At 40.9% G+C, this 27,535-nt stretch overlaps 1 protein-coding gene across 1 annotated transcript in view; it reads right to left on the minus strand.

The window, feature by feature from the left end:
- PTPRQ (protein tyrosine phosphatase receptor type Q) overlaps nucleotides 1-27,535 on the minus strand; it is a 197,034-nt gene that overhangs the window by 90,498 nt on the left and 79,001 nt on the right. The window contains exons 17-30 of the mRNA XM_054989033.1: nucleotides 24,206-24,378; nucleotides 23,866-24,076; nucleotides 22,682-22,807; nucleotides 22,390-22,569; nucleotides 21,092-21,199; nucleotides 20,109-20,390; nucleotides 18,791-18,973; nucleotides 16,963-17,064; nucleotides 15,346-15,466; nucleotides 11,527-11,687; nucleotides 10,736-10,881; nucleotides 5,856-6,024; nucleotides 3,429-3,722; nucleotides 961-1,236 (exon numbers count right to left, since the gene is read on the minus strand). Of these exons, the coding sequence (XP_054845008.1) occupies nucleotides 961-1,236; nucleotides 3,429-3,722; nucleotides 5,856-6,024; nucleotides 10,736-10,881; nucleotides 11,527-11,687; nucleotides 15,346-15,466; nucleotides 16,963-17,064; nucleotides 18,791-18,973; nucleotides 20,109-20,390; nucleotides 21,092-21,199; nucleotides 22,390-22,569; nucleotides 22,682-22,807; nucleotides 23,866-24,076; nucleotides 24,206-24,378 (2,532 nt within the window). The remainder of the gene's footprint in view (nucleotides 1-960; nucleotides 1,237-3,428; nucleotides 3,723-5,855; nucleotides 6,025-10,735; nucleotides 10,882-11,526; nucleotides 11,688-15,345; nucleotides 15,467-16,962; nucleotides 17,065-18,790; nucleotides 18,974-20,108; nucleotides 20,391-21,091; nucleotides 21,200-22,389; nucleotides 22,570-22,681; nucleotides 22,808-23,865; nucleotides 24,077-24,205; nucleotides 24,379-27,535) is intronic.

Genomic DNA, 27,535 nt, shown 5'->3' on the forward strand with positions numbered 1-27,535 from the left:
CAAGGGGGTGGTTAGCCTCTGGAATTGGCACTGTAAAGGAGCTAAGCAATTTAAGAGCAGCCTGTACATTTTGGGGGTGGGGAATGAGGCGAGGGTACTTCACAACCAGTCATACACTCTAGCCTAATCTACTTAAAGGGTTGTTGTGAGGATAAAATGGAGGAGAGAATTATGTAAGCTACTTTGCATCCCCTTTGAGGAGAAAAGCAGGGTATTAGTCTCCAAATAAATAATGTTTGTCATGGAGGAGAGCATATGAGGCATGGCATTTATGAAGAATGACCAGCTTTGAGGCAACATTAAGGCTGGAAAAAAACTTATCCTGCTGGATAGCATAGTTTTACAGCCAGGAGTGAAAACATAGCTTCCAGTGGGCTTCTTGCTTCCAGAGCCTGAGGCCTAGAGCCACAGCCAATTCCATACATGGTATAGTTAATTCAGCCTGAATGAAACCAAAGTATGTATGACTACAGCCAGATCAATGCTTTCCTGGTTGCCTGGAGATGGAAAGTGAGCCTAAACTGTTAAAACTGCAATCCTGGACTCTTCTGTCATCAATTTCTTAGGAAGTATAGTTGGATATCCCTAGAGTGAAAAGCTGGTTCTCCTGAAGGAGTCAACCCTATCTAGAACCAGTTGTGAACCTAATCCCAAATTAATTACACCTTCAAAACCAATTTCTGCCCTTTCTGGAGTAAGTTTCATTTTGTTTGCCGACATGCTGACCTTCACACTACTTTCATACAAAGATTCAATGTTTCCACTACCTCTCTGGGATTTAATGGAAATAAAAGAAAGAAAAGATTGAGTATTATCAGGAAACTGATTTAATTATACTCCAGATCTTCAGACGACTGCTCCTTGTAGTTTTATGGCATGAAAGATAAGATGGAACTCTGAAGGTCAGGATCCAGGGGCTACAGCACCCCTTTTTGGAGACTTCTGGAATTCATCACTTACCTGATTCATCTGTAGAGAACATAAGTACAGCATATGGGCCAAGTCCCTTTACAGTTCTCGCAGAAGCAAAAAAGCTGTACAGTGTAAATGGCGAAAGATCTTCTAAAATGACTGAATTGTTCAAGGTAGTAAATGAGAAATTTATTTCTGGTCCTTGCAGCTGTAATTCATAGCTCATTATAATGCCATTTGGCTGAGCTGGAGGGTCCCAAGATAACATCACAGAGGTAGAGGAAAGATTTCTGTAAGACTTCATAACCGGTGCAGATTCTGGAACTACATCATTAAAAAATAAGGAAAATATTAAATTACAAGAACAAACATTATGATGAAATGTATAGAAAGCATCAGCCAATAATATAAAAGCTCACTTTCTTCAGCGTTTTAAATACAGAAACCCTTGACAACAGTATTGTGCGCTAGTATATTTCGTAACTAGGGCTAATTAAATAAAAAAAATTAAGGTATATTACATCAAAATACGATTAAGATTGTTTGGGTTTTTTTAAAAAATCTTAACATTTTGCTAAAGCAGTAACGAGTAACTTGGTCAGAAGGGAGGCTAACATCAGAAATACACAATGACTGGCAGCGCAATCCTGAGGCCCACCTTGCCGCCCATGTTCCTGTGGCACTGCTCATCTGCTCCCTGAGGATTTTCACAAGTGAGCTCCGTTGGCGGGTGAGGCACTGTGAAGTCCAGCCAGAAGAGCACACTCCCTAGTTCCCGCGTCAGGAAGAAGGAGGTATGTGGGAAGCTCGGCTGCTAATCTGTTTTGCAGCAGAACATCTTTGGGGCCACCCCGTCCTTACCAGCTTGGAGCCAGAGACAGTCCTCTGGCATGTGCAAAGGGGCAGCCCTATAGGGAGGTAAGCAATGTGGTGGGGTTGGGCCACGGAGGGACATGGAGCCACTGCCAGCTGCAGGCAAATAGGCAGAGAGGGAGAGAGTTGGTATACAGCACAGACTTTATTGAGCTGCCAAATGTGAGGAGGCTGGCTGGATACTGGTTGTCCACTCCCCTTGTCGGAGATGGCAACTGTGCCTGGGCAAGCTGCTCTCAGCGCCAGGGGAGCCATTCCTTGCGCAGCTTTCTCAGGAGAACAGTTGAGTCTCAGGATGCATGGGGACCCACTCATTGAGCTGGGCTGGAAAGGCAGTCATGGAGGATTACCAGGGGCAGAAACAGCCATGCTCCCTGGCCTCCCTGACAGATTGCAGCCTGCCTAAAAGGGAAACAGGAAACATGTGGCAAGGGTGACAAACTCGGTCTTTCACGAGCCATGGCCAGGTCTGCTGCACCTCGGATGATTGACCATGGCCCCAAAGGGGACAGTGGCTCCATCACAGGTGCTGCCAGCAAGCAGATGATGAATGCTCCCCTCCCCCACCAGTGAGAGAGTGCTCTTCAAATGCACCAGACCATTTGGTTGCTGCTGCTGTCGTGGCTGCATGGAGCTCTGATCCTGTGAGGGAAACAGTCCAAGGTTGCATGGTCATAAACACTGGGGAGTTTCAAACTTCAACACATGGCCACCCCAACCCACGGCTGTGCTGTCTCCTCTGCCTGACGAGGGAGAAGTGTAGACAAGGGAGTCTGCAGGCAGCCCTGACATGGGGCATGAGCATCCCCAACCCATCCAAGGCAACTTCCTCGAGTGGCTGCCTCTTCAGCAGGAATGGGCCATGATGCTGGCAGGGGCAGCCCCCCTTAGACTCAACTGTTGAGGCCGGTATTTGGGGGGAGGCTGTAGTTGGCAATTTACGTTCCTCTGGGCCATTTCGGCTGGGCTGAACATGGGAGGGGAAGCAAGTTTTCCTCTACGATGGGTGCAGATGAGCTACACCACCATTTTTTGTGGCATAAGTTTCCCCACTGCTGGAGGCATTCAGAAGCCCTAGCTTACACCCTCTGGCCCGCTGGTGCCAGGATTTATGCCACAGATCCACCCATGCCTGGCCACAGTGGCTGGGTGCTGGCAGGGAATCCGGGCAGAGTGGCGCCCAAACGCTGCACCATCATAAGTGGGGTTTACAACTGCATAAGCCCAAGATATGCCATTGTAACTCCTAGTCAGCTTCCCGGCACTCCCCCCGCCCCAGGATCGTGCTGTCAGACACTGAAGCTAATTTTCTCTTGCTACAAGTAATTTATGTGACTTATTTTCCAGATCATGCAATGCTACAAAAATTTTATTCTGAAATTGCTATTTTAAAACATACAATATTGTACTCAGTTTCAATACAAAGATCTAAAAATCACTTGGACATCTTTTTTAATTGCTTTCTGGTTTCTGATTCTGTAGCATTGTTTCTCTCTCACTTTAAACCATCTATACAACTCTCAGGGCTACAAGCATTTTAAAAAAAACACCCCCAGTATATAGTATATTTCATGCTATAACAATTTAAATCATATGCTGTTCAAGTTTGAGAAAAAACAAATCTAAACACAAAAATGACATACCATCTTCTTCAGTTCTGATGTGAAGGGTAGCATCATGCATTTCAGATAGTCCTTTTTCTGTTGCTGGAGCAATTTTCAGAAGGTAACTAGTATACTTTTCCAGCCTATCAAAAACTACACTTGTATCATGCAAAATGAGTAACAGACTCTCACGGTCCATTTGAGCATCCTGCATTGTCAGAGAAACATTGTAGAAGACTATTCCATTTGGCTGGGCTGGGGGCAACCAGCTTACATTTACAGCAGTAGATGAAATGTTTTGATAGGTTAAATTTTCAATAGGTCCACCAGGAACTGTAGCATGAGTGAACAAAGGTTAAAATATCTGCATATAAACAGTATATACTCTAGTCTACATACAGCTAAAACTTCAGTATCAAATGCTACACATGAAAGTTGTTTCGCCTATTTTGCTAGAAATCACTTCCATACAATGTTTGAGAATAGTCATTCTTTGAATACAGTTTCTCAAATAACCACAGAAAAACTTTCTAGTCATATATGCAATCATTAAAAGCAAGCAAATACAATGTTTCTAGTGTGTGTGAACATGTTTCTAATCAGAAAGTGAGATCAAAGCACATTGGAATGTTCCCCCACATTTAAGTGAATCTCTCCAAGCACAGAAAACTAGCATGTTACAAAGAGGATTCTGTAATCTAGTCTTCTAACTGATATTTTAATTTTCATCATTCACTAGGTTTTTGTATATGGGGAAGACTTAAATATCTCATCCTTCAAATGCCCTGTAAAGTGGAACTATCTAGCACAACTTCTCCCTGTAATTTACTTGCTTAGGCAGCCTGGCTCTTACAGAATATACTCTGAACCTGAACCACTGCTGCACACACACCCATCTCAAATAACTGATATTTGTTTTCATCCTATAAGGAAGATGTGCACTTAGGAGAATTAAAGATACATTTCTGGGGACATCAGGGTGAAAATGAGAGTGAGATATTGCAGCTGTACCAGCATGTGTGAAGCTTGTGTGGTGGGGCAAATAAGATGCTTACACGTGCTTTGGGAGAAAATTTGGCCACAACTTTATTGATTACAGCCATTAGAGCATTGGCGCAGCATAGGGCACTGATCCACGAAACTGAATGACCTGCCTGCTATTTGAAGGCACACCCCTCAGCATGCCTACTGGGTACAACACATCAGATGGCAGGACGTATAACCCCTATCCTGGGCTCAGCCCTGGTGTCTCCCTGCCAACAGCTCCTGACATGGGCTCATATCTTTCAGTTTCTGCCCAGATCCCTTAAGGGGACCCCAAAATAGCTGAGCCACCCAGCCAGGGCAAACTCACAAAAGTGGATCCAGCCCAATGCCCCAAAAACCATGCAGAAAGTTGTGACGGGCAACTCCAGCTGAAGCTGGCAATCACAGAGTGGGAAGGCAGGTGACCGTCTCATCGCTTCTCCCAGACAGAATGGCATCAGGTAAGGCTGTGAGCCCAGCAGCCAGCCTCTGCTCCCTCCCTTTATCCGTGTGCCCTGTCAGGGTGCCCAGCAGAATGTGGGATCCTACGAGGCCTCCCCACTCAGTAATGGCAGCCACGGCACTACCTCAGCAGCAGGCCCTCCACCTCGCCTCACCTCCCTGCTGCAATGTGGCCCACCAGTGAGTTGGGTGAGCTCCGTTTGTAGAGACCAGTGAAAACCAGAAGATCTTCTACTCCTTTTACTCCAGTCCTGAGCAGAAGCTTTGTCAGTTTTAATGAGCTTTCCTTGCATGAGTAGGATCACAATTTATAGTAAAAATCAGATTGCCTCTACATTCAGGTAATAATTATGAAAATAAAGAAAAATGGAGGTCTAAAAATATTTATCCTAAATCAATGGTTGAAAAGCTAGATCAGGGGACTACAAATAAACAAATAAATAAATGGCCCATATGTACTGGTGCTTCCTGCTCTTTTTGCTCCTCCATTTTTAAAGAGATTAAGAATAGAAGAAGCAGCAATAATGCAATGAAAGAAATCTGCGCTACACACTTCCTATAGGCTACACCTCAGAGAAGGACAGAAAGAATATAAATATAATTATTGAACATCTGCAGATAGTTGGGGGACTACTGCAGGCTGAAAACAGGTGCAGTGTGGAATGCAGAGGTCGGGTTCATATCAGAATGAATCTGATGTCAATCTGTCCCTCAAACATAGCCAGTTCTACTGTGCCCTAAGGTTGATGAATGTACATCTGTCTTGATCCCTTGTCGAAGGAATGCAGTAAATCCTGTTCTAAGGGGTAAGGATGGAGAATTACCACAATATAGTAAGTCCCTTTAAAAAACAACATTATGGTGGTTCTTCTGACACACCGACTTCTGTTGTAACCACTGAACAGAAATCTTTCAAGCAGAATAATTTATAAAAGTTCTACAAAATGCATTTTCAGAATGAAAAAAATGTGTACATACTATCTTGATCTGTGTACACATGTATTATTTCACTGGTTTGGTTTCCGTTTCCAAAGGCTGTGTTTGCAGTTAACCAAAGGACATAGTGACTCCATTTTGCTAAGTTGTTTAATACTGTAGACAATGTTGTATTGTCAACACCACTCTCGATAGCATAACTGGTAAAATTCTGGGGAGAAATATTAACACAGAGACTTCAATATTCAATTGATTAAGTGTTAAAATCAAATTAGTATCTCTCTGTAAACTATATACTCACATAAATACATACAGGCAATATAACAAATGTGCATTGAACAAGGGACTGATTGCTTGGTGACAGGGCTGGACTTAACTGAACCAAAATTCTTACCACCTGAACTAAATCAAAAGGCAAAAAACTCTTCGTTGTTTTCTTCATACGTTTTTATTGAATGTAACATATATACATATTTCCTTTTCATATTTCTATTTTTAAATTTTCTGGTTTATATGAACATAAAAGCTACATTATTCTGAGTCAATCCGTTATTCTGAGTCAATTCAATGTTCCCTCAAACCCAGGAAAAGGGCTTCTAGCTCTACAGATACAAATTTAGGAATATGTGCACACTAAACTATGGACCTAAGAACTCTTCTTTGAGGTATTATCTTCTCATATTACTTCTAAATTCTTGGTGAGCTCCCTAGTTACCTCAGTTCATGATTTTCATGACTCACTCAGGCCCTGATGCTGGCTATTGTTCAACAGCAGCCACCACCACCCCCAAACCCGCCAGTGTTCCATAGTGGTTAGAGTTTGGGAGAGCCAGGTTCAAATCCCCACCTGCTATAGAAGCTCACTGGATGATTTTGGGTCAATTACACATTCACTCTAATCATAATGTACCTCACAGTGTTGTTGTAAGGATAAAATGGAGGAAGGGAAAAATGAAAGCGGCTTTGGGTACCTATTGTGGAGAAACATGGGGTATAAATGAAGTAAATAAATATTTTGTTTTAAATTTAGATGGTCATACCACATTCTTTCACTGATTCTGCACATGAAATAAAAGAGAACAACTTTATTAAGCAATCTGAGGTTTAATAAGAGATTTTCCATCGTTTTCAATTGCATTGTAATCAGGTCTGTTATGATGATTTCCCCAATTTTTATACCAGCTGGTGAGTGTTTTTTCCCACTTCCAACTTCTTGCCACTTAGGAATAGGGCTGCTGTTAATAACAATACTGTGAGTTTGCTTCTGATCTGAGGGATTCTTTCGTTGGAGAGATTATTTTCTTTCCTTTTGTTCCCTTAGAAACCCAATTAACACATCTTGAGCAGCAGAAAGTTTATTAGTACTGCCAAAGTGTCTTAGGATCATTATCTCTCAACAAATAAAACAGTGTTTCTGAGATGCAGGGGGATAATTGATCAGTAATAAGTGGTTGTTGTGGATTTTCCGGGCTGTATAGCCGTGGTCTTGGCGTTGTAGTTCCTGACGTTTCGCCAGCAGCTGTGGCTGGCATCTTCAGAGGTGTAGCACCAAAAGACAGAGATCTCTCAGTGTCACAGTGTGGAAAAGAAGTTGGCAGGTAATTTATATCTACTCAGGAGGGGTGGGGTTGGGTTGGTAGGGTTGAGTTGGTAGGGACCCTACCTTCCTGAGTAGATATAAATTACCTGCCAACTTCTTCTCCACACTGTGACACTGAGAGATCTCTGTCTTTTGGTGCTACACCTCTGAAGATGCCAGCCACAGCTGCTGGCGAAACGTCAGGAACTACAACGCCAAGACCACAGCTATACAGCCCGGAAAATCCACAACAACCATCGTTCTCTGGCCATGAAAGCCTTCAACAGTAATAAGTGGCTTAATATAGTAGTCTATGATATTCCTATACAAACTGCATTCAAGCAGGATATGCAAGGATGTATCAATCCTATTGAGACCGCAAGGGCAAATTCTGTCAGAATAAGGCATACTCAAAAATCTTCCTTTTAAAACTATTCAATCTTGCAAATAAAAAAGCTCTGCAATAGCATAGAATAGTTAAATAATACATATGGGGGGTGGTAAAGATTTTGGAGGAGTAATGCCAAAGAACAAGGGGGAATAGACACAAAAAGCTCTAAATGTTGAACTTCCATGGTCAGTTTCTAAAACACACTTTTAAATTAAAAATAAAGCTTTTTATTTGCCCACATCAGAAATAAGACTAGTTGTCATACTGACTAATGACAGTTTATCATCCAAAGCTTTCACCCAAACCTATTTGATACTTTGGTTTTGTGTCAGATCAGAACTTAGTATACTCATATGGACTATGTATACTTTATCTCATTTATTTATCAGATTTATAATTAGCCTTTCTTAAAGTATATCCAAGGCCAATTTATATCTACCTTATTCCAAGGGACTCGGGTGATCAAACATAATTATCCTTTTTACCTTACAGCCTGAGAGAAGAGTGACAAGCCCAAAGGTTGTGCAATGTGCAGAGATTTGAGTTCATCTCTTTCTTCGTATCATAAAAGGATCATGACCTCATTCCCTATCCTTCAATGAAATTCTATACTGAAATCAATATTCCCACTGGCTTAAGTTAAACAATATTTTAGTACCACCCAGAAGTGTATCCCCCATCCTGTATTTGTACTTCACATTTTTGTGGCCCAGATAAAATACTATGCACTTATCTATGTTGAATTGCATCCTGTTCACAACCGCCCACTTCTCCAGAGTGTTCAAGTCTTGCTGAATTTTAACTCTATCTTCTTGGGTGTTTGCCATGCCTCCCAATTTGGCATCATCAGCAAATTTAATGAGTAGCCCGTTTACCCCTTCATCCAGATCTTTGATAAAAATATTGAAAAGTACTGGGCCCAAAACCGAGCCCTGACATATGAAAAAAATGACATGGGGGGGGGGTAACCTTGGCAACCATAACAATATTTCCAGCTTTCAAGCCTTCATTTCTGTCAGTAAAGGGGAGTGGAGACAGGACATCAGGGCTAGGGCCAGCAATACCACCAGGTAACTTGATACTACAGAACTTGCAGACAGCGCCAGTGATTACCACCTGGCAACTTACTACTATTCAACAGCAGCCACTGTATGAAAGAGAGTATGGTGTAATGGTAAGACTATCAGACCAAGACCTGAGAGGCTCAGGTTTGAATCCTCAGTCTACCATGAATGGTGACCATGGGCCACTTACTCACTTTCAGTATAACCTACTTCACAAGGTTGGTATAAAATGGAGGATAGGATAACTGTATAAGCTGCTTTGGATCCCTCTGGGGATGAAGATAAGGTATATAAAAATGGTAAGCACCAAGTCATTACTGACCCATTACAGATCCATGGGGGATGTCACATCACAACGTTTTCTTGGCAGACTTTTTTATGGGGTGGTTTGCCATTGCCTTTCCCAGTCATCTACACTTTACCCCCAGGAAACTGTGTACTCATTTTACCGACCTCGGAAGGATGGAATGCTGAGTCAACCTTGAGCCAGCTACCTGAACCTGGCTTCCGCCAGGATTGAACTCAGGTTGTGACTCGTTGTGAGCAGAGCTTGGGCTGCAGTACTGCAGCTTACCACTCTGTGCCATGGGACTCTTATAAAGATAAGGTATAAAGAAATAAGGCAAGATAAGGTATAAATAAATTAAATAATAAATATAGCTGAAGACTAGAGGTGCAGGGTAGGTTGGTGGATGGGAAGGAGAGAAGGAATCAGGGGGAAAGGAGATTATATGGGGGCTGGAGGAAAACAGTGTGGGGAGGAGATACAGAGGGAGATTAGGTCCGTGTTCCTTCCATCCTTGTGGGTTCTCTTCTTGCAATTTCTGTTTCTAAATGAGTTATTGAGTCCTAGCTATTTGTTTGTAAATTTTTATTCGTCCACTAGAGGGAACCTTATCTAAAATAAACGAATCTGAGAAGCAGAAAAGATTTTATTAAAATTTAGAGATGCTGACCCCATCCTAGCAGATTTTAGTGAGACTGCGTGAGTAGGTAGATGTGTATGGGTCCTTGTTTTTCTATTTGAGATTGTGATGTGGGCCTACTCTCTTTATTGTTGAAATGGATTTATGAACTTACTCTTCACCATTAACATACAGATAACATCACAACTGGGTTACAGGGCCAATCTAGCACTTACACTTGTGCCTTAGTATGGAGGTATAGTCTGATACTCATAATTGTGCTATATAAAGAACACAATCCAAAGAAAGTTAAATTAGTATAAATCCTAAACAGGCAGAATTAAACACTTACTAGAACCTGTAACACTAACCCGTGTTAGAAGTCATAAAACTGAATTCTAGTGTTATGACACAAGGGGAAATTTGGGTATGTCTTCTTTCTCCAAATCAATTTTATAAACATTTATTTTAAGTTTTCTCTGGAACAACTCCAACTTCTGAAAAAAGAAACTACTTTTTAAACTGAAAAGCAGGTGCTCTCTTAGCTCCTGTATCCATGCACAAATCAATTTTCCTTGACAAGAGATAGACTATATTAATAATATCAATGTGCAAATTATTCATAAAGTTAAAATGTTGATGAAGCATTCCTCAACTATGTATCATATTCTGTGCTTGTTGTCCCTTTTGCTGACCTCCTTGGGATATTCAAGCAGTTACAATATTCTTTGTAAGATCTCTAAATGATGTAATGGGTAACGATCACATTTATTTTAATGTTCAGATTAAAACTTTCATGGTAAAGACTAAATAGTATTTTATTTTCCTTATTATTGTGCTCAAAAATTTCTCATAACTAAATGGAAGTGCAAAAGAGTGGCATTTCTTAGACCCTTGTTTTATTTCGTTCATGGAATGTTAAAGTAACAAAAGGAATGAATAACTTTTGGAGATGGTGAGAAAATAAGAACAGAAACATTTACCTGTACGTAAGTGTCTGAATCATTTTTGTAGTAAACTGAATAAAACCGTATGATCCCATTGGGCTTTTGAGGAGGATTCCAGAAAATGCGTATTGATGAGGAGGTAAGATTTATATACCGGACATTTTTAGGTGGGTCACTTGGAGCTGAAAAACATTTTAACAATTTAGTATTTATACAAAGCAAGTGTTTTTCTTACCTAGCAATTATTAGAGGGTAAGGTTGGAAACTCAAATTGAGGTATATTATTTCACATTTATGATCCAGTGAAGAAAGAATGTGGCCACAGGCAAGAATCAGCGCAATTATTTGGAAATACAGAACAGTGTGGGGCTTAGGGAAGCATGGACACATTATCTAAAATATTGGCAAAACACAAGGGAGGGTCTGTGGCTCAACAGTAGAGCTTGGCATACAGAAGGTCCCAGGTTCAATCTCTGGCATCTCCAGTTAAAAGATGATGTGATAGACCCTGGAGAACCACCCCCAGTCTGGTTAGGCAAAAATTGACCTTGATGGACGAAGGGTCTGATTCAGAATAAGGCTACTTCATGTGTTCAGTTTTGCTCACTATAGAAAAACTCATTCATGTCTAGGCCATACTACAGAATGAGTACTTTGTGCAGCAGTAGAAATGTGTGGTGTTTTCATTACTGAATTATCCCACTTTACTTTAAGTAATCTCCATTAAAGTCTTTTTTATTTATTGCATACAGCGACAACAATTATCAATCAACCAAATCCCTGCATTTCATTCTAATCTCCTAGGATCAATGCAATGTAATACTTACGTCCTTCAGAGGTTTTGAAGCTAGTCATGTTACTCTTTATGTTCCCATCTCCAAATCTAGTACTTGCTGTCACATAAATACTATATTCATTGTTATTTTCAAGATCTGTGATCTCTAATGATGTTTCTGTTACATTTATGCTTCTGTTTGACATTATATTCCTAAGGGAAAATGTTATAAATAATATGTATTAAAATAGCAGAATATCTTAATAGAATCTAAAAGACAATTCTCCACATAATGCATTTTATAAGTTTCATAAGAGTGAACAGCTGCTGATCTTCTATACCTGAAGTACATTACCCTTACAATTAGGGCTAGCATGCCAATTAACTGACCATTTAAATATTATCAATTGACTGATCTGACCACAGTCAAATATTTAGACTGAAATTGCTGAAAGTCATCCACTCAGCTGTACAGCAAAGTCTAAACAAGACTGTTGGGACCTGCTGCAGTTCAGTATCTTCCTGGTTATTTTTCCCATCTCTTATTGAACCGCTTTTTACTACCAATTTTTTCTTTAACATTTCATGGGAACAGTCGAAGTGCTACTGAGGCTTTCCAGGACTACTGTCCTTTTTTCAGCATAATTAATTACTTCCTGTTCTCCTCACCCCTTGCTGAGGTAGAAAAGCCTAAGCATGGGTTTTATATTTTGCCAGACTCACTGCTCTTTAACATTTGATCATTATTCCATAGTTGTGCTTTTATGATCATAAAGTGAAATAAATTATGAAAAATGATTTTGGCTTGCTACAAAGTTTAAACAAAGTTTTTATGCCTCCTCCCCACCTTCTGACAGGAAAAAGATCTGATAATTAACCACTGATTCACAAGAGAAACTAGAAGGAAAATATAGGGAGAAAAGGACTTTGCTGAAGAGGACTTCCATGTAGTCAATATAGTAGCAAGAAACAGTCATCAGACATGAAGCCAAGAATGCCTCTTCTTGGTAACAACATCACTGTGATATCATTGTTCGCCAGGGCAGGACTGAGAGCCACTTGCCTCATGGTTCTGCAGCAGTCAGGGTCAAACTAAGTAGCAAAGCATCTACCACCTGTTATAACTGGAAGAATCCCCTAACAGAAATATAAGCCAGCAATAGCAAAGGTAACTGATTAGGAACTTCCATACTGCATCTTGTTTGCTGTCGGACCCACATATACTCCCTCGAAGGGCCAGGCTACAAGTCATGTTTCATGTGTGGTCCCAAGAGGGACATGCTGCAGGACACCAGCTGTGAGTTCACCATGGAACTCAATTTAGAAGTGCCACAGATTTGGATCAGGATCATGGCATGTATATCCTCCAATGTGACAAATAACACCCCTGAGGCTGTTTTGGGTTAGGAAAACAGTGTGTGGGGGAGGCAGGGGCCCTCTCCCTATACCACAGCCCCAATCCAAACTGTCCTCCTAAGGATCTTCCAAATTGTGTTGCCGTAGGGGAACTTGCTGCTCCCATCTGGTTGTAAGTCCCTGTAAGAATCACAAGTAAAATGTAATGTGTAGTTTGGGCCTAAGTGATGTCTCTGCTTAGTAAAGCTCCTGCAAGAGATTAGATATAGAAGAATTGGCTGGTTGCCTATTTAGCAGAGCTGCTTTAAAAAAACACCTCTAAAACTTACTAGCTGGTACTGTGCTTTATTTTGGCGTTAAGTTCCATTTTTAAAGTAGTATGTAAATGTAGACTGACCATAGTGTCCTAAGGTTAAAAGCAGGATAGACAAAACTGTTCAGTGAATCCTTCACAAACAGAAATCTTCCCTAATACGATTTAAAAGGTATAACAATTAACTGCAACTTTTAAAATTTAGTATTATTGTTGCTTTTTCTAGTAAGTATATTTATTTATTTAGATGTTTAAACTTCACAGGGTTTGGCTGAGAGAGAGGGAGAGGGCCATAGGTCACTCAGCATTTCCACAGCCGAGTAGTTTCTCACCTGGGGTTTCTCACATGCTAGTCTGAAGTTCTAACCACTACACCATGCTAGCATCAGCACTATTAATGAGCTCTAAAAATCACTTTAAATGCTTTTAACATATTTTACCATTATTTCCAGGACTGAGGTGTCAGTTTGTGCTGGACAGAAGTTTTCACTTGGAAGTGCTCTTTGATCCATGCCTACAGATGGTGATTCAAGTTTCATATGTGACACGTAGCACTTTTAACCAATTTCAGTTGGTGCATCAGCTGCAGCCCTCCCTTGAAGTTTGACTTTGCCACAGTCATCCATGCTGCAGCCCTCCCTTGAAGTTTGACTTTGCCACAGTCATCCACAGTCATCCATCATGGTTAGAGTAATGTAATGTGTTCTATGTGGGGCTGCCTCTGAAGACAGTCCAGAAGTGAGATTATTGACTAGCCAAAGTTACAGACAATAAATCTCACCAGTTTTAAAAGAATATCAGTATGGAATTAGCAACCTTTTTACATTTGACTGGTTTGAGTGTGTATGAGATCTAGGTTTGGCATTAATGACTACAGAGAGTACAAAAGTTAGAATAATCTGTGTCAAGATTCTCCATGCCCATGGTAAGAAGTAACACCTATTTGGTTTGAGTCTCTGTAAAGAACAGAGGATAAGTATTTTAGACACAATCAGAATATGTTGGTTCTACCCTGCTTCCAAAAATACTTTAGAAGCTAACAAGCAGGGCTTTTTTTCAACTGGAACGCCATGGAACGGCGTTCTGGCATCTCTTGAGATTCTCCATGTGACTGGAGGCGCTCCCCCCGATCTCCAGACAGATATCAGTTCCCCTGGAGAAAATGACCATTTTGGAAGGTGGATTTATTGCAGGACACTTTTTCTGGATCCTCCTGGTAAGCCTGCTCCTACGGAGGGGGAGCATACATGGCGGGAGGGTGGGTCAATGGTGTGTTAGCCCATGCCAGGTGCCTCCCCCCTCTGCTCTGTCAGGGAAGCAGGTTGGGGCGCCCGCCTCCGGTCCCCAAGCTGGGCCCATCAGGGCACCCTCAGCCTTCACCCCCTCTCGGTGTGTGTGGGGGATGAGCTGAGCCGTGAGCTGTGTGATCGCCTGCTCTGCAGCCCTTCCAGTCCATGCTGCACAGGGCTGGTGTGTGGCTCAGCTGGGCTGCATGCGCACGCTCCACTCCAGGCCATGGCCTGATGGTGCCTTGCGCATGCTTGCCCGGCCTTTCTGGGTGGAGTGGCGGAGGACCCAGGCTGCAGCTCAGCTCAGCTGTGTGCGCAGGTGCCACTTTGTGCCACCGCCCAATGTTGTGATTCAGCCATACCAGCTCCTTCAGCATTCCAGGCTGCCTGGGGAGACAGCTGGCCAGGCCCACAGCAGAGGGCTACCAGGTAAGCGTTGGAGAGGCGAGCTAGTTTTCAAAAAGCTAGTTTTTCAGGGGCTAGCAAAGCAATATAATGTAGTTCCTGTCTTGTATTGTGATTTTACTTTTGATTGGTGGATAATACGGAAAGGAAGTGCAAAAAATTCAGTGGGGGAGCAGCCGCGCCGTGTGTGATGACATCACTTCCTGGAACGCACGTGCACGCACATGTGGTGACAGGGTTGCCACCTCCCACTGGAAGTTGCCCCTGGTGACAGTTCCACTACCTCTTTCCCCAGAAAAAAAATCTTGCTAACAAGTATTGTTCTCTACACTTACCCCCTTTCAAAAATTCAATTTAAATGTATAAACGAAAAATTATTTAAACTGATGTGCTAATAATTCATAGCAAATATATAATTAAGAAAGATTGTAGAGAGGGGGAAAACATACACTCCTAATAAATGTCAGATAAATATTTTTCTCCAGAACCATTTCCAGATAAATCTTACCAGACATAAACTGTGTAATATAGGATAATTCCATTAGGCTCCAGGGGTGGTTTCCATGACAACTTTACAATGACACCGGACAACTGCTTTACTGTGAGCAACTGAGGAGGAGAAGTAGGAGCTGTAAAGTGAGGAGGCAACATCTAGTCAAGTGGCTATGATTTCAGAGACAGGTAAAAATATATCTGGAAAAGAGTCTTTTAGCCTACAAATTAGCATTATAACCAGAACAATTTTTTTGTAGTGAGGTGATAAAGAATAATTTTGCATGGTGATGTTAAGACATCTGTTTCTGTGATTTGATGGAAAACAATATTTCATGGAAGAACAGAGTAATGGGTGTGTCACAGTGATTCACCTACTGTCTGAGTACATTGTTGTCATTTTTTCTTTGCAATAAAAGCAGGAACTTTATAGGTGTGAGCCCATATAAAATAGAGTCCCCCAAGGACCAAAAAGACTGGAAATAATTATATAAAGCTCCCATGAATGGGAAAATTGATGAGGATGGCACTGATGGAGGATGAAAAAATGTAGAATTCAGCATTTAAATCTATTCACTCATTTTTTAAAAGCCCTATCTTTATGACACATTTAAGCAAGACAAAGGTCTTACAATATACAATGGCTCAAAACAATTAAAATTCAGTCAAATCAAGATAGATATAATACTATGCAGGAGGGAGTTAAGAGTGTAGTTCAATGATAGAGCGATTATTTCTCGTGTGAAAAGTCTCAGGCTAATTTACCCAATACCTTCGTTAAAAGGAATTTAGGTAATGTAATTGGAAAATATCTCTAGACCACTGATCTGACTCAATACAAAAAAGCTCCTTTACCTCTTTTTAAAACTCTAGAACACTTTAGAATTCATTATCACTTAAGATTTCAAGGTTTGAAAAAGCTATCAGGATAAAAATATTCATTTAAATGAAATGACAGAACTTTGTATCATTTTGCTGATAATGAAACACAGATACCTAGTCAAGTAGTCATATTTGTCTTAAATCACACAGAACAGCATCTTATTATATTAGGAAATCAAGTCATACTTATAGTCATGCATGGAAATTGGGAAACTGAGAACATAAGCTAGCTCTTATTCAATCTGTGAAACATTTGGTATGACTCTAGAACAGTGTGTACTTGCAAAAAAGTTTATAATGTGATGCACTGTAAATACTTTTTGTTTATTAGCTTGTCCTTTCATATCACTGCCTCCTGCTTTTCATATGTTTTTCTACACTTAATTTGGGTTAGTTGAGGGCTGTTCAAATATCAACAGCCTATATTTAATAGACTATATTTAATATTTAATTTAATATTAATAATAATATATTTATTTAGTGATTTAATAGTTCTACTCCAACTGGGACATCTTCTAAGTCTGCAAACTGTCACAATAGCAAGCAATTCCTAGCCTTATGGGCTCTGTATCAACTTTCCCTTTTTTCTCAGAAGGTTGACTGCTAGCATTCTCACAGCATTTCCCCCTAAGGAATAGAAAAGTTGGAAAAATTCCATGCCCTGTAACCAGTGCAGCCAATTAATTCAGAGGCTTCCCTACACAATGCAATATAGATATAATCTGCAATTGTACAATAAGGTAAGACTTACCATCTTCGTCAGTGAGTATGTTCAGTGGCTCACTGCGAGCACCTTCACCCTTTAAAGTGCTTGCTGACACCTCCACTGTATAGTTTGTATATATTTTCAAACCTTAATAAAGAATATTATATTAAATACATTATAATGCATTTGTGCTTGTGATCACTATATGTAATGTGTGATCAGTTCAATATTGGGTTCTGAAAAATTCTTTTGAAATCATGGTTATAATAAGAAAACTATTACATAAAGATTGAACAATTTCCAGTCTTTGCTATTTTACAATATATTCATTAACAGGTCAGGCTTTAAACATAACCAACTTTTCTGGACTGGTGCCTTTGAAAAACTTATCCAAGTAAGGGCAAAGTTAAGAAAAAACAAACGTAGTTAGCAAATTTTATATTAGCAAATGTTTAAATGACACTGTCTTTTTAAAATACAATAGTTGAGTTTGATTAATAATTATTTACTGAGAAACTTTCAAAAACAGAACGGCCACAAAATATGTGAGATTTATATGTAATCATAAAATAGGTTTTCCCTGCCCCCTGAATGACATGCTCAGATTTACAGACATTAACATATCTGATAATATGCCAGCAAACCTACCCTGACAGCCACTTAGTAACACCTGGAACACAAATGAGCACTGATGCAGTAAACAAAATTCTTCACACAATGTTCACAAAAATAATTTTTAAGTGAATTTAAATTCACTTTAAAATTATTTTTGTGAACATTGTGTGAAGAATTTTGTTTACTGCATCAGTGCTCATTTGTGTTCCTGGCAAGCTTGGGTGGGTGAGCAGTTTCGATAGCCCCTTTTGGTTTGACTTAGTAACACCTGACAAAAATGCAGCAATATTTACCTATAGATTATTATATTCAAATGCATATGTACTCCAGAAAAGTACCAAGAAAAGTGACAGAACAAAAAAAAATCCCACAAAAAACAAACTAAAGGTGGCGGGGGGGATGACTCAATTTCATGTGCATTTATCGTCATTAAAGCACTCCAGAAAAGGGCTACAGATTTCATGAAAAGCACCTTCTTTGTTTTTCTTTTTTATAGCGCTGACTACTGCAATAGTTAATGGCATTGAAACATAAAATGTTACAATTAAGCCACTGACCAAGGAATTATGACTGTTTAATTTCAAATTAAATTGAGAGCCAGTTTGGTGTAGTGGTTAAGAGCAGTAGTACTCTAATCTGGAGAACCAGGTTTGATTCCCCACTCCTCCACTTGAAGCCAGCTTAGTGACCTTGGATCAATCACAGCTCTCTCAGCCCCACCTATCTCACAGGGTGTCTGTGGGGATAATAATGACATTGACTTTGTAAAGCACTCTGGGTGTTGCACTTATCTGTCCAGAAGAGCGGAATATAAGCACAAGGTTATTATATTATTATTAAATAAGTAATTTCATTACATGCATGAGTGGTAGATTTTGTCAGGATGGCCACTCGAAAAAATACAGCATTTCGCCATGCATTTCAAAACATATTATTCAAGATTCTATCAATTTCTCCCTAACATAAAATATATTATTTGGAATCTAACGGAATTTTATAAAATATGGGATATCAGTATGCTGCTAGCTCTTATTATGGTGTTGGGTCTGCATGAGGCTTATCTGAAATGTTGATTATTTTGTTTGTTATATTGTAATAGTATTTCCCTTATAATCTGTAAACAAGCTTGTGGACTAGTCAAAAGATGGGATAAAATATTTTAAATAAATAAAGGAGTTGTGCTTTATATAAAAAGGAGTGGCAAACATAAGCAACTAAGGACACAGTCCATTTCTAAATTGTATATTCTGATCATCACCTGTAATATTCAGCGACACATGAGTGATGTTAATGATCCTTTCCTCAGTTCCGTCAGACTCTCTGAGATATATAGTATAATACCGTATAATCCCATTGGGAACAGATGGTGGAAGAAATGATAACTCTATTTCTGTAGAAGAGATGTTCTTGTAGGCTACATTTTGTGGAGGAACTTCAGGTACTGAAAAGAAAAAGGAAAGCAGGCAAAAAGTTTCTATAACAAAAACTTCATATTATTATGATTATTGTTATGATACTTCCAGTGATGTAATACAAAATTTAAAGAGTGGGCACCCCTGACCTCCAAAGAATTGATTCAAACCCTTGATTCAATCAAGCCCCAGACTGTAAATTTTGGAAGCAGTTTTAATTTTGCTTGTGTTTTTTTTTTAATGTTGAAAAGGCTTTCCCCCCTCATGGGCTGAACAGCATTTAAGTTTCAAAATTAGCATAAACAACATTGTGGAGGGAGTCCTTTGTTCTCCACCCTCTTTACTGGTCTGCTAGAGATTAAAAGTTATTTAGAACAAAGCAGGTGTTTTCTTTAATGTGGTTGTATGATATTCAAGGATCTTAGACTTACTTGGGGGGCTGTTTGTGGTCACGAGATGAGAAGCGGAACGAATGAGGGCCCTCTCTGCCCCTGGTGATGAGGAATTCTGCCTTAGTGCCTGGCATGGGCTCCTGAGACAACAGTTCCCCAGCAGCCAGTCCCAAGTCATGCTGGCTAGCTTAAGGGCAGAACTCACCAGATGGACTGGGGAAGAGAAGTTCTCACTCTAGTCCATTCTGGCTGCTTATAACCTTTCTCTGCACGGATCAAGTAGGCAGTTACTCCAGCTTTCCCACCCTCCCTCAGTTTAGTTGTTGCGCCCATCTCCTCCACTTTGGGGATCTCCTTAAGGAATCCTAGGATGGAGCTATTTGGGGACATGCACAGCTTGGGGGCTGGCATCCTGCTTCACTCCCAGGTGGCAGGGCAATCATACAGTGGCTTGTGTCCATGTGGGAGCAACTAAGATGCTAATTAAGTGTCCAACTCCTGGAGCAACTAAGATGCTAATTATTAGGGTCAAGGCAATGCTATGGCCTGTCACCTCCTAGGCATACTCCTGGGAAAGTCCTTTTCATATTTTGAGAACTGTTGGACTAGAGCACATCACATGTGAAACCACATATGTAACACCATGATATCAGATTTACACACTAATCTTAAACGTGTTCCCTTGGAAATAAGAACTGTTGGTTTCAGTGGGGCTTAGTTTAGGATTGCCAAGCCCCAGTTATACAATAGTAGTCTAAAGTTCTGCACTCACCAGTTTCAGCTGTTCTGATGAACAGTGGAGGAGACGACTGATTTCCATGACCAAGATGGGTAAATGCTCTTACACAAATATTATAGAGTGTGTACGGGGTCAAGCCATGTAAACGAAGATTTGTTCCAGTAGTGTTTTTAATAATTAAAGCAGTGGAGTCGTCATACATCACTTCATAATGTGTTATGATCCCATTAGGCTTTTCCGGGGGTGACCATCTTAAGCTTATTTCAGTTGCACTCAGTTCTAATATCTCAACGTTCCTGGGTGGAGAATCTGGTTCTTTAAGTCAGGAAATATATTTTTTTTAAAAACATTTCTTGAAGGTCATATTTAAATTTCTATTCATTCAACTTTGCTTTGTGTCCTTTTTTAAAATCGCAGGAAAGCATAATCACAGATCTCTCAGGTCATATCCAGCCCTTCATATCAAAGTGTAATCTAAAGTTTCATGCATATTGTTTTTTTGAGTGGGCAACCCAATTTTAAACAAAGAGCTATCCTATTTATGCTTGGGAGTGAACCTGGGAAGGACTCTATTGTGTGCAAAGCATGGACTCTGTCACTGAGCAATGGTAGTTTCTCAAATATATAATCTTCTACTGTAAAGCCACTCGTCTATCCAAAGCAGTTTTTCCAATCTTCTTATAGGAAGGTATTTAAAAACACAAAATTTATTAGCTATTAAACTGAAACACAACAGAGATTGTTTGTATGAGCTTTAGAATTATTCCCTCTTATAAAAGTGGACAGAACAGCAGGATTTGAGTCCAGTGGCATCTTAGAGACCAACAAGATTTCCATGGTAGAAGCTCTCAAGAATCAAATCTCCTGTCATCAGTTACAGGAAGACCGAGTGGACATAATTTACTTACTATTATCATTTTAATTCATTAATACATCACTTAGAGCTTTAGATAGTTAAAAATATTCATAATCAAAGGTGTATCAAATAGTAAAATCAATATGAAAACCTTCCTCACCATCCTCAGGCGTTGTCACAAAAATATCATTTTCTTCAGAAAGAGCACTTTCTCCTACAGTAGTAGAAGCTGCTACCCTCATTTTATAATTTGTATACTTTCTCAAGCCTGGAAAGAGTTAAAAAAATCTATAAACAACCCACTTAGGATTGAAATTGCACAGTTTCAATTAATTCCAATGGGAATCAAGCAGAAGTTTCTGGGATTCTGATTCTGAGATTCTTTCCACATACCCATATATTCATGCAACTTACATATTTAAATGGGGAAATGTGTCATCTTTGAAGGAATTACAAATGGAAACATTTAAGACATGTACAGTGCAATCCTAAAAAGAGTTACCCAAGTCTTCAATGAGCTTAGGCTGGAGTAACGTTTCTTAGAATTGTGTCTGGTAGTAAAGTTTTTTTTTTAAAGGGCATTTAGTCTTATATGTTAAGCTTCATTGGAGAAAGTTAGTTTTAACTTGTATTTTTCATAGCCCACAATCCAAAATGCAGTCTGCAGTCTTGGGGAGGACCAGTAGGATTTTTTTCTCACCCCCCCCCCCCCCGAACAGTCATGTCATAATGACCTTTGCAAATCCTCGCATTTTTAAAATCAGTATGTCGTATGGAGTGGGGCGAGTAGCAGAGGCTCTTGTTCAAGAAACACAGGCTCAAAGACTGCTTAGTCTGAGGAACAAGGTGAATGAGTCTCAGGGTCCTTGCCACAGTCTAACAGTTATAGAATATTTAGAAGGATGAGCAGAATTTGAGTCCAGTAGCACCTGAGAAATCAACAAAATTTTCAGGGTATGAGATTTCGAGAGTCAGAGCTCCTTTTTTTTAGGATATAAGCTTTCCAGAGTCAGGGGTCCCTTGGAAAAGTTCATACCCTGAAAACCCTGTTCAAAGGTGCCACTGGCTTCAAATCCTGCTGTTCTACTGTAGACCAACATGACTAACCTCCTAAAACTAGTAGAATCAAGTGGACTTTTAACTTTTTGAACAAAAGAAATTTTATTACTTAAGTGAAAATGGTAACGATAGAACAACTGGACACAATGGAAGTCTGTGCAACTGTACAGCAATATTTTCAGTACAACAATGGAAGCTTAGGAGACCTAGAGCTAACTTAATGATTTGTACAGTTGGCTGTAGCTGTGCCAGACAACGCATGGCAATAGGACCATTGCTTTAAAAGAGTTTCATTTCCTAACACATACAAACAGCAAAGATGTGAACAACACCATTTATGTTCAATTCAAAAAAGTTTTCATAGTTATCAACTACAATTTTTTTAAAAAAGACCCCTACCTGTAATCAAGATGCTGTTATTTGAAGTTGTTAACTGGAAAGCTTTATTGGTATCCAGCTCCATTGCATATACTGTGTAATGTATTATTTTCCCATTGGGATTTAGTGGTATATCCCAATATAACAAAACAGAGGATGAGCTAATATTTTTATAATTTATATTTTCAACAGAGCTTGGAACTGCAGAACAAAAGCAAGCCATTTAATACAGGTGAAGGAATTCAACAAACTAGAAATCTGCAGAGAAATAAAGAGCTGCCAGCATGAAATTATTTCAGTCATAAAACTTTACCTTGTTCACTTGTCCTAGCAATGAGAATAGCTGGTGGTCCTTCTCCAATAATGGTAAAAGCAGACACAGCAACCGAATATTGAGTAAAAGGTTGGAGTTCCTTTACAAGATATGACAGGTGCTTAGCTGAAAGGTTGATGGTATCAGTCTTCAATGCTGTAGATTTTTAAAAAGGAAAGCTTAGTTACTTTACTAGTATATTAAATACTTTGCAACAAAAATATTGCCATATTGATAAGCACTAAAGCAAATGAGTAAACTTTTCCCATAAAGTAAAAACCATGTTTTAAGAAGAAATTGAGTCTAATAGTGAGTAGAAGAATGAACTATATGCATTATGGAGTATACAAAGAGAATGATAAACAGGAGTCTCAAAATGTTTCCATTTTGTACTGTACATTGGTTTAAGAAAATGTTCAGTGATTCTCATAATGCAAATGGAGTTTTTTAAAAATACTCGGTGAAAGGTCAGGAGTGTTAAATCAAGAAGACTGTGTTTTTAAAAGTAACCAAAATTTCTGGTTTCATTTATAACTGACCTTCAATGAAATGTAAATAAAATCAGAATGTGGCCTTCTGCCTTTTGTTTAATGCCTCTACAAAATTTGGAAAGGCATTTTAAGCCTGCATCTGTCAGTCAAGCCTTATTTAATGGGTCATAAATATCCATACTTAGTCAAGAAAAATGCTCCATTGATAATGCTCTGTGTGTTGATGACATCAGTGTGTCATAGGGTCATCTCCACCTGTTTGTTGCCCCCATGTAGCAAATTTGTAACTTTTTGACCTATTTACCTTCAGTGACATCTGAAAACCTATTAGTCAAAAGCTCATGGAGAAATGAAGGTCTGTACAGAACATGGAGATATGTTAATCTCCTCCAAATCACACCTGCCTTGGCAACTGTAATAACTGATTGTCTATGGAGCTTCTCCAACGGCTCTGGCATCTTCTTTCTCTAGGAGGAAGGTCAATTGGGTGACAAGAGGCTAGCAGTCTCTGCTTGTGTGGCATTTCCCATTTGCTCTGTCCTGCATGTAGTTTGTAGGCCAAAAAAATTCTGACTTTAGCAAATGACCCATTAATAATTTGGCTGAACTCTGTGTTAAAGATCATGCATGTGACACAACCTTTTTGAACTAAGAGTTAGGTATAGGGAAAAAAACAACGACAACACCACTTACCAGACGCTGAATGCAATTCTGAAACTCCATCTGAAAATGGCAAATCATCACTGGATATACTTGTAAACTTTATTGGAGAAAATGAGTTGATTGTGGGAAAACTATCAGCTGAACCTTCATCTAACTCAGGTGCAGCCTGTATTTCATTCCATGTGAAAGATGACGGTGTGTTTTCATTTATCATGTCTAGATCCGAAGATTCAATAAAACTCTAAAAATGAAAAGCAAAGAAGTTAGAAAAACTTTTTAAATAACATCCTCTAATTTCTCACTCTTTACATTGCTATGAGGAACATGCAACTAATTCCAGTTAGTAGTAACTAATATTAAATCAAAGCACCTTAATTCTTTCTGTGAGAATTGTATCTTCAAGAATCTCCCCTGTATCTTCAAGCAATACTTTTACTCTGTACTGAATGATGATTCCATTTGGTTGCTGTGGTTTCTTCCAAGCAATTCTAATAAAGGTTGTTGCTACTTCAGCGACATGCAAGTCAAATACAGATCCTGGAACTGGAACATAAAACATATGATGTAAACTAACTGTTGCAATAAATATTTTAATTCTTCTGTAAAGTACTCTGTAAAGATACACATTGGCTATATCAGTCAGCAGACCAGATCTGTACAAAAATCAGGAATTGTTTTATCATTTATATTGGCTTTAGAATATATGATCCCTCCAAGATTGTTGTCAGAGTTTGGATCTAGACATACAATGTCTTGTATGTACAATGCAATGGTGCACAAAGTTGTGTATGTCAATATTACACCACCACCAGTTATTTTTTAAGTTACCTAGTATGCATCCTGGTACACAAATATTTATTAGCTTGGATCCCCATCCTCAAAACTTAGAACCAAGTTTAAGCTGATGTAGATATATCTCTTGCATTAACCAAAATGCCTTATTATTCTGAAAGTATGTTTTTTTCAGTCTTTTACAGTCAGTTGTCCAGGGTCTGAGGTGCAGCCCCCGGACTGGCCAGAAGAAGGGGATGGGAGGCAGCTGGGGGACAGCCACCCAGCTGCCCCAGCAGACACCCAGGACAAGAGCCTACCTACACAGGAGGGAGGAAAAGAAGCACCCAAGCCCCAGAGGGTTAGAAGGGGCAGGTGGAGGCCAGCTAGTCCCACCCTCCAGTGGGAGTCTAGGAGGCCAGGCAGGGAGAGTGGGGGCAACCCAGAGGGGCCACAACAGAGGGAGAGGGCAAAGGCAGCGGGGACAGCCAGCCAGCAGCTGAACAAGCAGAAACCTCACCAGCCAGAGGGGAAAAGCAGCCACAGCTGCTCAGAGCCACGCCCTAGCCTGCAGCCCAGCTAGAAGGCAATAGCCTGGTCCAGGGGGTTCCAGAACCAAAACAACTCCAAATGGAGCTGCCTGAGGCACTCTGCAGGAGAAGTTTGGCAGCCAGCCAAGGAGACAAAGCTGGGCCTGCCTCCAGCAGTCAGCTCACCAGGAGAGGCTTGGCAGCCAACCAACAAGACACAGGTGGACTGGCCCAGTGCTTCCAGCCAAGCAAACACAGGTGCAGCTGCCTGTACTAGCCAGAGCTGTTACCAGAACTGCTCTTTATTATAATGGGGGATTAGCTTTAGCAGTCTGTAACTTAAAATTAGCGCGGATCTTAACCTATGTCTACGGAGGTCCCGATCCCAGACACTCAAGTGAAAAAGAGGCAGACTACAAATAGGTTCCAAACACGTGTATTTAGTGTGGCGTAAGCCTGAACTTGCACAAGCATACAAAGAACATACAAGACCTAAGAAATACAGAGTAGGAAATACAGAGACGTTCGCATTAGCTGGTTCCCAACGATGATAAGGGAAATACTCACAATCCTGGAGCGAAGCAGAGACACAGCAGCGAGGGTGGCCCAATGCCAGCACTGGGACCACAGACGGACAGCGAGGGGTTCTGGATAGGATGGCACGCGCCACAGACAGTGAGGGGTTCTGGATAGGAATGGCCTAAGCCACGGACAGCAAGGGGGGGGGGTCTGGATAGGAATGGCCTAAGCACCGTGTGGTCTGAGAGACCAGCTTAAATACCCCAAAACGTACCCTGAGGCTGGTGCTGTACTTGGTGGTTCTCACAGATTAAAACAAAGACTCTAATGGGTTACTGAATGGCTTGGATGGGCCACTTTGGTAATCTGATTGCGATAAGTGACACCTCAGGAAGAGGGGACAAAAGAGGGAGGGGGAAATCCAAGTGGGCTGAAAGGATGTTCCAGCGGACAGGGCTTGTCCTGATGTCATCAGCTCTGGAATGCGGAGGTTTCTTTGAGATGCATTCTCTAAGTGCTTGGGATGGTCGGCACTTAGTTCCTTCTCCTGGGCGGCTCCTAAGATATGCAGAGCGGGGCGAGGTACTCTCGCTGCGGACGTGGTGTGCCCGCTTCGCCAAAATGGCTTCCCAAAGCAGTCTTTTCCTCTGGGTCTTCTGGCTGCCTGAGAACATGGATGCCGGCTGGGCATAGCTGGGGCTGGATAGCAGGCTGCCCGGTAGCGAGGGCAAGCTCGGCGACCGGCTCGCGGGAGGCTCCAGGCGGGAACTGACCAGGGAGCGCCAAGCCAGGCTCGCTGGAGGTTTCCCCGGCAGGCGCCCGGCTGCTAGCAGCGGCTTGGGCCCATATGAGGCAGGCTTCCATGGAGGCAGGGGGAACAGCACACAAAACACAGTCCAAAGCAGGGAACAGGCACGGTCCGTGGCAGATGGCAATGCAGGCACACTTGTAACAAAGTCCAAACATACACTGGGAAATCCAGATACAGGTCAGGGCAGGGTTGCCCAGAAGAAAGAGTCCTTTGTGCAGTTAACCAAACATGGAGTCAGGGAACTACACAGTCTATTGCAGCAGCAAGGTAATTGACACGCAGGCAGGAAACTGACACGTGTACCAGAACACACGTGCAAAGCAGTCTTTGTGTAGCAGCAGTGAAACAGTAATGCAGGAAACTTTAACACAGTTCATAGCAGGCCTTAAAGCAGGAGAGGGGGCCTACTTGGCAACAGAGCCATGGTTAGAGGGCAGGAGGAGGGCATGGTTGACAGGTGGAGCTGGGAAAGGCTGAAAGGATAAAAGGGAAGTCCACCCAGAGGGTGTGGTAGGTTGTGTAGGAGTGTGATGGAGTGGAAGAGGGAGAAAAAGGAGTGAGAGCACAGCAGAGAGGAGGTGGAGGGAAGGAGATGAAGAGAAGGAGTAAGACTGACAGCTGTAGGAGGACAGCTGTCGTGGAAGGCAGCCGGGACAAGGCCAGGTTGAAGGGACCTGCGAGTGGACTGAGAGGGTGTGAGGGTGAGGTATACCTCCCCTCCTTCCACAGAGCGGGATCCCACCTATTCCCTGAAGGTCCTTTAAGGCTGAGGTCAGGCAGGCTGGCACCTCACAGGGCGGCACCCCTGGTGGAACCTGACATCAGTGAATGCCTTGTTTTAGTTTACTTAATTTTGTGATACATTTCCAATGATGAACATTGCTGCTGTACTATTTTAGGTAGTAGTTATAATGTTTTGCGTGTGTTTTATTACTGCTTGCTAATGTGGGTTTCTTACTATTTATTACCATGAGTTGAAATGCAGGTCTCTGAGGAAAGAAGGGGGGCCAGATGGGCGAATGAAGTGTGATCTGATTGGACAGTGAACTGCAGTTTTTCGTTTCTGAGC

Source organism: Eublepharis macularius, chromosome 9 (genome assembly GCF_028583425.1).
Source record: "Eublepharis macularius isolate TG4126 chromosome 9, MPM_Emac_v1.0, whole genome shotgun sequence".
NCBI classification, from domain to species: Eukaryota; Metazoa; Chordata; class Lepidosauria; order Squamata; family Eublepharidae; genus Eublepharis; species Eublepharis macularius.